This window comes from Buceros rhinoceros, unplaced genomic scaffold (genome assembly GCF_000710305.1).
Source record: "Buceros rhinoceros silvestris isolate BGI_N320 unplaced genomic scaffold, ASM71030v1 scaffold14700, whole genome shotgun sequence".
Lineage (NCBI taxonomy): Eukaryota > Metazoa > Chordata > Aves > Bucerotiformes > Bucerotidae > Buceros > Buceros rhinoceros.
This window is the reverse complement of record NW_010391440.1, coordinates 29,820-42,398: the sequence shown is the minus strand read 5'-3', so window position 1 is coordinate 42,398 and position 12,579 is coordinate 29,820. Positions and strand designations below refer to the sequence as shown.

Genomic DNA, 12,579 nt, shown 5'->3' with positions numbered 1-12,579 from the left:
GGAATGCTATGTACATCTTCATTATAGTTTTAATAGGCTCTTTATTAGCAAAGACTTAAGTGCTGCTGTTTAGGTGTTTGTCCCCATGCTGTTGACACAGAAGCTGATCCAAGATGATCCCCCTAAACTTTGAGCTCATGAGAGTATAATGCCCATCCCTTCCGAACTAAGGCCTCACCTTGATTTTTATCTCCAAGTGTTTGTCATATAAACTCATTGATTGAGCCCAGTCACTCTTGCTTTACAAAGCTTCGGCTGAGCTCACTGTCAGTTTTTCTCCAGAAAACAATGTATCTTCTGCTATCTGACTTCAGATATGAACTTCCCATTAAAATGAGTGACTCTTCATCAGTGAAAATACTTTATCTGCAGATCACCGCAGATGATCGTGGGTACTTTGGGGTTTTGTTTCTTTTTTTTTTTTTGCGGCTTTGGGGGAAAACAACATTCCCATTAAAATGAGTGACTCTTCATCAGTGAAAATACTTTATCTGCAGATCACCGCAGATGATCGTGGGTACTTTGGGGTTTTGTTTCTTTTTTTTTTTTGCGGCTTGGAGGTAATACACAGGCATCACTGATCTATGTTCATTCTCACGCTTTGGAAAAGAGGTATCCCAATGCTTTCCTAGCAATGCTGGGTGTTTTGTGAACAAAATGCTGGTGCTCACCTGCTGTTAGCTCACTTATCATCAGCATCCACCTTTTATATAACTAAAAATCTTTGTGATATGATTCTTTAAAGTAACTGGTTGCAGCAAAGTTGTTACAGCCTGGGAGGAAAAGCTGGATTATAAACCTAACTTTTCATTAAAATGTTGTCCATACTGTGAAAATACTTAAATAGACTCTTTAGTATACTCATATAAAGTAATTAAGAAGATACAGCCAACAGACAAGTCAGAAAGTCCTGTTTATTGATCAGAGACTGCTAAGAGCACAGTAAGTCCTCAGACTAACAGTCCTTGTTAACTCCTGTGGAAAAGCCGATTGTCTGGGAGAACATGCTCAGTTTCACCCTTTTGGATTAAACAGGAGGGCTCCTTCTGTTTCCACATGCTTTCTCTGCCAGCAGTGGGGCATGAGGAGGAGCTGTAAAGAAGCTGTCTCTAAGAGTTACCAGAAGAGATGCTGAAATGAGATGCTGCTGTACTGTTCTGTCTCTAAACTCATTCATTGGTTTCTGTCTGGAGCTTCCACACCAGCATCACCTGGGGGTTGAGTCCAGAAACATGTATTCACTTACTGTTCCTGTTGCTTTTGGAGCATGATTAGATTTCAGATAATTAAATGGGGAAAGCTCTGGGGGGAGAAAGGGGAAAATGTTGAGACACCACCATGCTTGGGCATGGCGTACTGTGGAGGATAGTCACTGCCTGAAGATCAGAGTATTTGCCAATTATATTCCTGTTATTGTGTGTAAAGCTGAAGTGAAAGGGATGTCACTTCAGACACAGACTGTTTCAGAGTCCGTACTTGGTGTGCTAACTGGTGTTTGAAAGAGTTGGAAGCTAAACCACACCAGCTTAATGTCATTTTGAAAGAGCACACCTTCCTCCTAGCCCAGTATTCGAACCCGCCCCGCCTTCCTGACTCTGTACCTCTGCCTCCCACCTCCCTCTCCTGCCCTGGCACCTAGCTGGCAGGCACGTGGGCCCGGCTGGGTGGGTGGCAGAAGCATCGGGGCCACCGGTGACGCAGGAACGAGGCACTCATTTCCGTGCAGGTCTCCATGGCTGTGTGATGCATGACGAAATGCAGGGGAAGCAGCCCAACCCTGTCCTCCTATTCCTGATGAGTGTCCTCTTTCCAAGGCGTGAGTGCTGCCTAAGTGGTGTGTAATTTACCTTACTGACAAATTTCATCCTCTGCTATCGCATTGCACTTGCATGCCTCTTAACTTTACAGAGGAAGAGCAGGCTGCCAGCGTTTAGTACCAATGCTTGTTACTGATTCATTCCACCATCAGGAAGGATTCCTGTTATTGTTGTCATCATCTCTGTTTGCTAATTTGATTAAATTTGTGCACCAGAACCTGAAATGAAATTAGGCTCCTATTATACCTGATGCTGTATGTAATTATGATGGATGACGGTTTCCAGCCTGAACAGGCTAATAGGTTAATGATATTGCAGAATGGCCTGTAAAACCTTTTTTTTTTTTTTTTTTTAAAAAAGCTGTGCTCACCAGCTGCCTATTATTTAGGCTGGTCCTTTGCTCTCCAGCAATAGACTAAGGCTCATCTGCTTCCACAGAAGAAAACTGTAAAGACAGATTATGCAATGGGACTAAAGAAAGAAGTGGCCAATTGTGAATGTGTTCATGGCATATACACTCAATAATCTGCTGAGGACTAGTAGAAAGTATCTCAAGAACCGACTAGGAACTCTGTGGAAGTTCTCCTTCCCTATTGCTTTGGCTGCAGCGAGTACAGAGCAAAAGGTGTCAATGGAGGATGTTGTTAAGATGCCCCTGGGACACGACTCAAGTTGAGACTTGCAGGTTTCTGCATAGTTAAATGTCTAATCTTCGATTATATGCCTTGCTTAAGCCCAGTGCCCCACAGATGGGTATATAGTGCCATTTTACATGCCCAGGTGTCTCCCACCTGGCTCTCAGCTTCTACTTCATTGGTGCTGGATGCTGGCCCTGTGTAGATATCTCAGGTTCCCAAGGCACCTTAGGTGGCAGTAGGCAAATGGTTCATAACCTCTAAATATCCACTGAGTACAGCCTGAACTTACACAGCCATGGTGGCTGTAGTCAGTGGATAGACATTGATTGGTGTAATCAGTGCTTAGGCGTTTACCGTAATTATTTACACCTACCCATACACATTAAATTTAAGAGTCTTAATCTCGGAACTCGTCCCAGAGTCTGGGCCTTTCAAGATGTAGCACAGCTTTCTTACATATTTCTAGGGTAATTTGAACCTGAATTTTTCTAAGAATCCCGTTCTACCTGTCACTGGTTAGCCTGGTCCCTTGGGTTTGGTGCCCTTATTACAGAAAATCTGCAGCTGTGTGCAATACGGGTCAGGTTTTAACCTTCTGCTGCAGCATGAAGCATGAGTAGGCAGAGGAACTGCAGAAACAGCCTTGGCTTCTGTCCTAAGACACAGTGAAGATTAATATAGCGAACTGGGGGGCTATCAAACACTGGCAGAATAAAGTGGCATAAGGCCTCGTAAAAGTCTCAATCACATTTTATGGTCACTCAATTCAGGACATCCCTGAAAATAGCACATGAGCTCTCTTCTTCTTCCTCCAGACATATGCTTTAGCTTTAAATATTTTGAATACCAGTATTTTTTCTGAGCAGGGTCTTAAGGTTATGGACAAAATCAAAAATGGTTTGGTGTAAACAGATGTCAGAACCGATGGTAACGTCCCAAAGCTGTAGCTCATTCATACAAGTAGAGGAAACTCTTTTTGCTGTGCAAAAGCACATAATAAGAAGATAAAAAAGAAGGAAAAGAATTTTAGTTTATCACATACATTAAAATATGCAGCTGCTAATACCATCACTGTATTGTACCTATTTCCCACAGACATCCGCTGGGCAATTCCTTTCTTCTTTCTCACGTAGGGCCCGAGTCAATTGTCTGCTGCATGTAGTGAAAAATTGACCACTCTTTTCAGTAGACTGCGGGGCATCTGCTGGTCTCTTACTGTTAGTTCTGTGCTTTCTGTAGCTGTTTGTTGTTTTGGTGATTGTCACCCAGAAAACACGCAGCTGGCTGTAGGATGAAATTACTTTTTTTTAAAATCAACCTTCAAACCTAATAATAGTTCTACTTACCATCACCAGAAAAGGAAGATAAAATTATTAGAGTTTTTATTTGGCTGCTTGTTAACTTTGTATAGAAGAGTTAGTACTCCTTACTACAATTTTTTTTTTCTGATAAAATGTTGATAATAGTGAGATAGAAAAGAACTCCCTTATGAATAGTACAAAATTTTACCATGCAGCTGCTGCTGAACAGAGATCTCAACTTATCAGCATCTACAGCTTTAAAATTGGCCTTGTGAAAGCACGTAATCATAGCCGGAGAAAACTGCAAACCTATGATGACATGTTGTGCTCACCCAAGTATGTGAGCATATGTCTGTTAGCAGACCTGCTTTGTTCTCTGGAAACAAGCAAACAAAAGAGCATGTGGAAACTCAGGATTGATGATTTATCTGGTTTCCACCTCTACTGAAATAAAGCAGCTCCAGATCAGTGTATTAAGTTTATGTGTCATCATTTTTTGTATTATATTTATATAATCAACTTCAGAAGTAAGAATGCTGTCATGAAATAAAAAATTACAGTCATACTCAAGATGTTCCTTCTCTTTACTCTTCCATCTTCAAACAAAATTGCTGGATATAGCCTCCAGCAGAGCTTTTGTTGAATGTACTGTCCAGCCTAGTAATCCACAGAAAAACACACACAAAAAAAATAGAAGGAGATGTGCTCTCTGATATGGTTCGATCCGCAGTGAGGTCATGCATAGTCAATATTTTTTTTACTGAAACTGCTGCACATAAATTCTAAGGTTTAAATTTCTCTAAGTAACCTCTGTGTCTGAGACCTTTAAAATAGAACAAGACAGTTTCAAAGGATTTGGAGGCCACCATCAGTGCCCCTTTGCTGTGAAATTTCTTCTCACAACTTCCAAAAGAGTCGGTCTGGGATCCCTAAATTGAACATAATAGCTTGAGAAGGCTCTGGGCTTGCTAAGATGATCTACACGGAGCTAGTGAACCTGAACCTTCTGTCACGTGTATTACAGCCCTGTAGCCTATGGGGCACCCTTGTAGCAGTCTGTATATCACTTTTTATCATTGTCCAGCTTAAAATTCTGCCAGGTATAGCACACCCACCTCTGCACAGACGAGGAGTCTCCCTAGGGTGTGGTATGTATTTTTTCTTCATGTTTCTTACAGAAATAGCAGCATTTGGCCTTTAGTGTTGTGATGCTGGGAGATTCTTGTCCACAGCACTCAAAAGGAATTGTTCCACCAGCTGTGTCCCATTTTTATGTAACTTTTGCTTTTATGTTTTCCTGCTCTTGGTTACACTGGTCTGTCCATTGAGGTGCTCACATAGGACTGCCCTCTATGGGCAGTTTTAGCAGCAATAACTAACTCGGTAAGTTAGCTGTGGTGGCTTAAACCATCAAAATGGAGAGAGAACTCACTGATGTTGTCCAAATCAATCAACTGAAGGACTAAAAACAAGGCGACTGTGGATTAGAGAAGGAGTAATAAAAGGATATTTTAGTTCAGGAAGTTAAGAATTAATAAATTCAAATATTTTGTCTGTTATCTTTGAAATTAACAACTCATATCTTTGTTTCAGTCTAGGACTGGCTTAACCCAAAACAAAATGTTTTTCTTTCAGTTTATAATCCTGTTATCCTTTTATTGTCTCCTTTAGGCAAGATTTGAAATTATTAATATTAAAGCGAAAAATCCCAATTTTTCATCATCTCCAAACCATTCCCTCTCATCATTTTTTTCTGTTCATACTTTTTTCTGAATCTGACCCCAAAGTGCAGTTTTTAGTGAGGTTAGCAGAGGAATTGAAAAGATACGACCTAAAAACTCAGAGTATGCACAGGAAAGAAGTTGAGCCTGACACTCTCAGGTTCACGGGTTCTCTGCAGAAGAACTCATTAATAAAAGGTGTTACAGGAAATCCCAAGGCTGAAAAAGAGAGCTGCTGGTACAACTGATATAGCCCTCCCCCAGGGCTCCCAGTTCCCTTTGCTGTGGTTTGCAGTGAGCAAAACACATGTCAACTGGGAATAATCTAACCAAAACAAGAAGTACGTTAATAGGACCTGTTAATTCACAATTCAGAAAAAAAAATTAGAAACTTCTTAAGATATTTTAAGCTGGTAAAAAAGGAAGGGAGTGGGAGAAGTCAGGTGGTGTACTGGCAGAACAAAATGAATGAAGAGTCGGTACTGAAATACAAGCCACCCCGTAGTCCAGGCTGTGGAAGGCATCAGCCATCTGGATGTGGCCCATGCAAAGCTGCTCTTTTATACTGGGAAGTTTTCTAGTGGCACAAATTGGGCAGAGGTGGCTGAACTCCCCTGGGCAAGGAGCAGGGGAGCATACAGCAGGTTAAATCATGCCTCCCCATCACCCGTCTTCTGCTGGTTGGAGGCACCTGCACAGCACTGACATGCAGCCAGACCGGGCAGATATCACTCACTCCTGCAATTTCCACCAAAAGAAGTAGAAGTAGCCAGTAGAATTGTTGTGAGACTAGAGGGGTCTAAAGATGATCCATGGACATCAAACACCACTTTCAAACCCCGTAGAAACATTTTCTTCCTGTCTGACTTGGCAATGTGGCAGGATCCCAAGTGCAGGATGGAGCTCAGATATCCCTGGCTGCCCAGTATGAAAATGCTGATGTGGGCTGGTGGCACCTGCAAGCTGCTGCAGCTACAGCCTCTGCTTGCAAGCACAGGGCAAGAGAAGGATGCTCCTGCTCAGAGTCAAACGAACACTTGCCTGTTTTCCTCCCGCCTCAGAGGGACCCCTTCCCCTGCCTCTCCATCCCACTCCCGTCTACACCCCAGAGCACTAACAAACAGACTGATCTTTTTGTGTTTAAATATCCTTTCTCTTATTAAAATCCAAAGCTGATTTGGGTTTTCTCCACTCGTGTAATTAAAAATACAACTGAAGACACTCCTCCTTCTTACAAGAAAACTGGAATGTTCTTGGCTGATACAGCTAGAAAGACTCGTGGCTGTCGCTTGAGAAATGGCGGTTCTCTCTGTCGGCTTTCTCTGTGATGTTCCATCGATGCTTTGTTGCTGCTGCAGCCATGAAGACTGACACACAATCGACCCAGTGCAAAGACTGATTAAGTTACATAAATGGAAGAATAAATAAATTATTTTACTGTATTACAGCTACAGCTGTATATGCCCTTTTGTTAGGGGTTTCTTGGAACAGTTGTTTTCATTTATTTAATTTTCACTAAAGCTAATGAACAGAAAATTGGACTATGACTATTAAGCATTTATCTACCTGAACTTATCAGACTTCTTTGATATTTTGATATTTTTCTTTGATATTTTCATTTTTAACAGAAAAATTGTTGCGTGTAAACCGAAATCTTTAATTTAAATCTTGAGGAATTTATGGAAATGCTACTGCCTCGAGAGAATTGCCATTTGGATGTTTTATGTCATTGCTCACTTTCTTCACCTCCAGAACATGCCTGCCCTCAGAACCGTAGTTATATCAATGACTTTATGATAAATATTTAAGTGCTCTGCAGTATTAACATATAAAATAAAAATCAGCATAGAGCTTGCAAAAATAAACCAATCTTTTCCCCAGAAAGTTTTCAGCTGGTGTTTTTGCAATCCAAGGATTTAACTTTTTTCTTTGTTCTTTTTTTACCCCTGTCTCAAAAATAGATGTTGCCTTTTTTTTTTCTTTAAAGCTGCCTTTGCCTGTGGACTCCACAAGGGGGTAGGAAATCCTTTCCAGCAGTATAGACTGTGACAGAAAAGACTAAAAAATAAAAAAGTGAACTTCACTCTTCTGCCCACAAGCAGGCACTGCAGATAATACCTGCGAGCGGAACCTTTTAAGAGTAAAAATATAGCAATCGTTTGAAGAAAGATCACTGGCTTTGAAGGCAGCTCTGAATGTTGCTCTTAGAGGCATTGCAAGAGGGAGGCTGAGTGTGAATTACCTGGCTGGGATGCTCTTAAGCATGACTTGCTGTCCTGCATGTTCAAACTGGTGTGTACCAGAGCAGAATAGGACTGTAGGGGTGGTCTCAGCCTGAGGTGCTTACTTGGATGTGGAAGCTTGAACTGAATCATTGAAGGATTGAAGTATATCTTCCGATTGCAACATTAGCTCCTGGTGGAATCATTCACAGTAAAAAAAGTTACAAGGAGTCCTGATCCTTCTGGCTGCTGCCTGAGGAGACGAACACAGTTTGGATTTGATATACACCAGATTTCATGCTAAACCCGTTCACTGTAGCTTGGGAGAATAGATTAATGGGTGAGCATGTGTTTCAGAAAAAAATAAAAGTACTTACCATGATATTTAACGAGAGGAAGAAGTAAAGAGACCTGCAGTGCTTGCATCTCAACAAAAATGGTGTACCCCATTGAATTGAATGGGATGAATGTGTTGGAACAAAACCCACAGATGGGTTCTCCTGTACACCAGCAGGTGTAGTCCTCATGGTCCACAGGTGTTACTGCAATGCCCTAGATTTTGTGCAAAGCAGTGCTTTGTTTAGGACCAAATTTAGCACCAGCATCATATTTAACAGCAGGTGGAACAGCACGGCATGCCACAAAGTCTTTCAGGAACCAAATCCCACCATCTGACAGATCTGCAGGACCCCTTGGCCCGAAGAACTACTGAAGAAGGTCTATCGGCAGGCTGCAAGTTGAGTAGCAAGACTAAGTAGAGTCTCCTTTAACATCCAAGGGCACACACAAGGACATGACACACTGAAGCCTAACAGACAGCTCAAAATTGTTCCACGAAAATTTGCAGTCTGGAAGGAACTTCTTAGTAGAAGACATAACCTATTGGGCTGACTCTGAAACATTTATGTTAATGAAGTCATTTAATTATTACTTAAAATGTCTCCAGTTGCATCATGTGTCACCAACTAGACATTTAATGCATTGAAGAATATTTAGAAGTGCTGAAATGTGGACTTAGAGACTTAATTAGGCACTAACTTTGATCTAACACGTTCTTGTGCAACTAACAGGAGGGATTAAAATGCAATCTGCAGAATAGCTGAGAACGGTGGCAAGTACTGCTAGCAGCAAACATTGTGAAGACACTTAAGAGGGTCTGTAGCTGCCTCCAAGTCTAATGTTATATCTGAATTTTTTATGGCTCATCATCTGAGTCATAGTTTCACTGCTGGAAGGATGTCAGAGGCATTTGTGGGCTTTCCACACAGAGACAGATCAGAGGGCCACAGGTTTCTCTGAAGCAGCCGCACTGAGCCGCGTGCAGACATGACCTGGCACATCCGGCTGCAATACTGTCTCTGCTGCTTCCCCCATCACCTGGAATGGGGCTCCCTGCTCCCTGCCAGCACCAGCACACTGCGGGCTCTCCGTATCACCCCCAAACACTGTGTATTTCATGCGGCTCAGCTCCATAAAGACAAGCAGGAAGATCCTGATCTCATCCCAGATAGTACCCTGGCCAGTAAGATGCCCGGTGAAATGTATGTAAAGATTGCCCTGTGCTTCACCACAGCTTCCAAAGAGCTGACCCGCAGGAAAGCCCTGCAGAAGAAAACCAGATTGAGATGAGCCTAGACAAACCTGAGGCGACAGCACAGGCTGCGAAAGTCAGGGCTGGGCTGTGTTAGAGACCAGCTCTCCAGAGCTGGGCGGTTGGCAGCAAGCAACGTGCTCCTCAGTTTTCTTGCTCTCCCTGAGCGTTGCTGCTGCTGCCTTTGTGTCTGCTTGGACATATATTGAGCAATGATACAGAACAATGTATAACGCAACGTCTAGTGCCTAAAGTCTTTATTGCATCCGGCCCTGCTCTGTTCCCTGTTCAGCTAGTGGCAATTATACACAGAGTATTTGCATCAACTTAAAGACCTTGGGGTTTATATTTCTTATCACAAAAGGTGAGACCCTTACACACCACCTCACACAAGTCTGTGGCCTTCCACCTCCTTGCTGTTTCAGGGCTGGGGTGAAATTGGGATTCTGCAGATCCAAACCAGAATGTGTTCATGTTATCACAGATCCATTACAAAGTTTTCAGCAATGAGATTGAGCAGCTATCCCTGCTTTGCCATACTAGTAGAGATGCCATAGGCCAGGAAGTGAATGAACGTGTGGGTGGCATTTTGGCAGTCAGACTTTAACAAAGGCAGGGTGTACGCTGTGTGCACACCACAGAGAGGTACAATGCACAACAAACAGACTGCAGCAACTGCATTCAGCAACAACCACTCAGCCAACCTTATTTTAAGGATGTAACTGATGCGAACCCTGGCAGTGACTCTTACTGGCTTCAGAGGTTGCTCAGCACGGCAAGGACCTCAGTTAGGGGCTTCAGTTCAGTGTGAAAGTGTGGTGGGTGAATATGGGGTGGGCTGGTAGCAAGTATATTTTATAACATAGGGAGCTCGATGTCAAAACAAAGAAAGGACAAGCACATAGCTGAATGTGAGAGTTCCTGACTACTCCCCAAGTGCAAAGCACACAGACGATAGGGGCAGAAAACCTGTTTCTATTGTTTTCAGGGGAAAAGATCGACTTCAAGCCAAAATTAGATTGAAATTCTATTTCCTTGGGAATAACAGCAGACTCTATACATCTGCTAATGCCCCTGTCACAAACGGGTGACAAAGACTGTCATCCTCTTAGCTTGGGATGTGTTTAGTTTAGGAGATTATCAGTGGTCAGCCTCAAGAAAGATTAGCTGCAGGCATACAAGAGTAGGTGAACTATTGAGTTTATGGACTGTATGTAAATAACTTCTGAAATTAAAAAAAACCCCACGATTAAGAAATTCTAGAATGACTTAAACTTCAGAAACACTATGAAGGCATTAGGAACACAAGCAGTAAACAACTATCATATAAAATGAGTCTGATTTTATTGAAGAAATACTTGGTGAGATACTTCTACAGCATGGACTCATAAAATTCATATCCCACATTTCAGGCTTTTACTGAACCATGAGCATCCAGTAACCCACTGTTTCTTAATTTCTAGAGCTGCTGTCAGTAGTAGAATCTATGAATTACTCTGACAGATCTTCAGGTAAAAGTTTTATTGTACGGAAATGTGGGTTACATATTTTCCCTTTTAAGATATATTTAAATGTTTTCCAAAACCATGGATAGAAAAAGCTATATATTAATGGATTATAGAAAGAATTTAAGTACCCAAACCAGTTTAGAGCATCAAACAAAGGTAAAGGAGTAGAGAAATTTAAAAACAGATCAGTTAATATTGTGAAAAAACAAGGAAACGAGCATATAAAAAAACCCAGAATAACTATACTCAAAAGTCTTGGCGGATTTCCTATCTTTATTCTTAGAAAACTCATTTTTCTTATCACTTCTTGTGTGCCTGTGTGCCTGGCTCAGCTCACATGTGTGCCTCTGGGAGACTCTAAAAATTTTAACATAAATGCCTATCATAATACAAGCAGGAGCAAATAAACCAACCGTAAATAAAACAGCCCCCCACGGTTTGTTGAACATGATAGGATGCAAGCTCAAGCATTTAACCAGCATTTCATAGCCCTCAATTCCAGAAGCATGAGCTTCTGAGAAGAGCACCCCAAAAGCAAAAGCAGCGGGCGCTGATCGGCACGTTGCTACTGTTTTATGGCTGTGACACTCACGGTGCTGGCGTAGTGCAGGGGGTGGCAGATTGCATAAAACCGATCCACGGCAATGGAACAAAGACAGAAAATGGAAGCTAAGCAGAGCATCAGGTCGAAACTTTGCAGAACATCATCCCAAAGTACCAGCAGTTCTCCACAGACCTCACCATGCTGTAGGGCATAATGGCAAAGCGCAGGAGGAAATCCGTGATGGCCATGGATAGGATGAGGAAACTGGTTGGAGAGTGAAGCTGCTTGAAGTACAAGATGGAAACAGTTATGGCCAGGTTCCCTGAGATGGTGAGAATGAAGGCTGCTGTTATGAATAGGTGCGTTACCCCTCATACTGCTGCTGAGCTGAAGCTCTCAGGACAGGATTTATTTCCAAACTCAGAGCAATCAGTCAAATCCCTCGAGATATTCAGAAAAAGCATAATCAAGCCTTTGTTAGACTTTTCTATTGGAGATGCTGTTCCCTGGGCAGATTTAGTTTTCACAAGTTTCCGAGAGAGTCTAAATCCTAACATGAGAATCCAAAATAAAGTCAAGAGCATGACATCAATTGTAAGTGAAATGCAGTAAATCAGAGGAAAACTTTCTCTTGGCTTAAATAGGGACTGAATGCAACCCATTATTCTTCTGAAGTGGTACATGAAATCTGATAACTGGAAGCTATTATAAAATTCATTGCAGGTAATATTTAGAAACAAACAGTTGAAAGAAAACTTAATTACCGTGTAAATTAATTACATTATATGATAACATCAATTTTATTCTGTGCATTCTATTGTATCTGGGGCATTTTGTAAAATATGGTTCTTATATTTTATATACATCATAATCTTAGTAATTAATTTTACAATGTTCGAAGAAAATGATGCATAGACAAAGAAATCTCTTGAGTCCCTTCAGTCTGTAAATACTATGTAGGTTTTATTTCTCTCTTCTATCTTGTAATGTTGACCTTTTTTTGATAGAACAAATGTTATGTGAGCTGACATACCTCAGCGTTCTTGGAGGTTTCAGTTAATGAACTATTCACCTAAATGCTCTTCTTAAGAGTCACAAATCAGCTGCCAAAACCCTTTTCCAGATTATTTATGCTGCTAAACTCACCTGCTGTGGATTATGAAGTACTAGCAATGAATACGTCTGATGGAAATTGACTGTAAAATTGCTGTGATAGGAAACATTCATTTCTTTCCCT

At 41.6% G+C, this 12,579-nt stretch overlaps 1 protein-coding gene across 1 annotated transcript; it reads right to left on the bottom strand.

The window, feature by feature from the left end:
- Positions 1 to 10,781: 10,781 nt before the first annotated feature.
- Positions 10,782 to 11,926, bottom strand: TAAR2 (trace amine associated receptor 2). The gene is given in 4 exon segments (XM_010141802.1): positions 10,782 to 11,048; positions 11,050 to 11,369; positions 11,372 to 11,491; positions 11,494 to 11,926. Coding segments are annotated over 4 exon segments (1,140 nt in total).
- Positions 11,927 to 12,579: the final 653 nt, after the last annotated feature.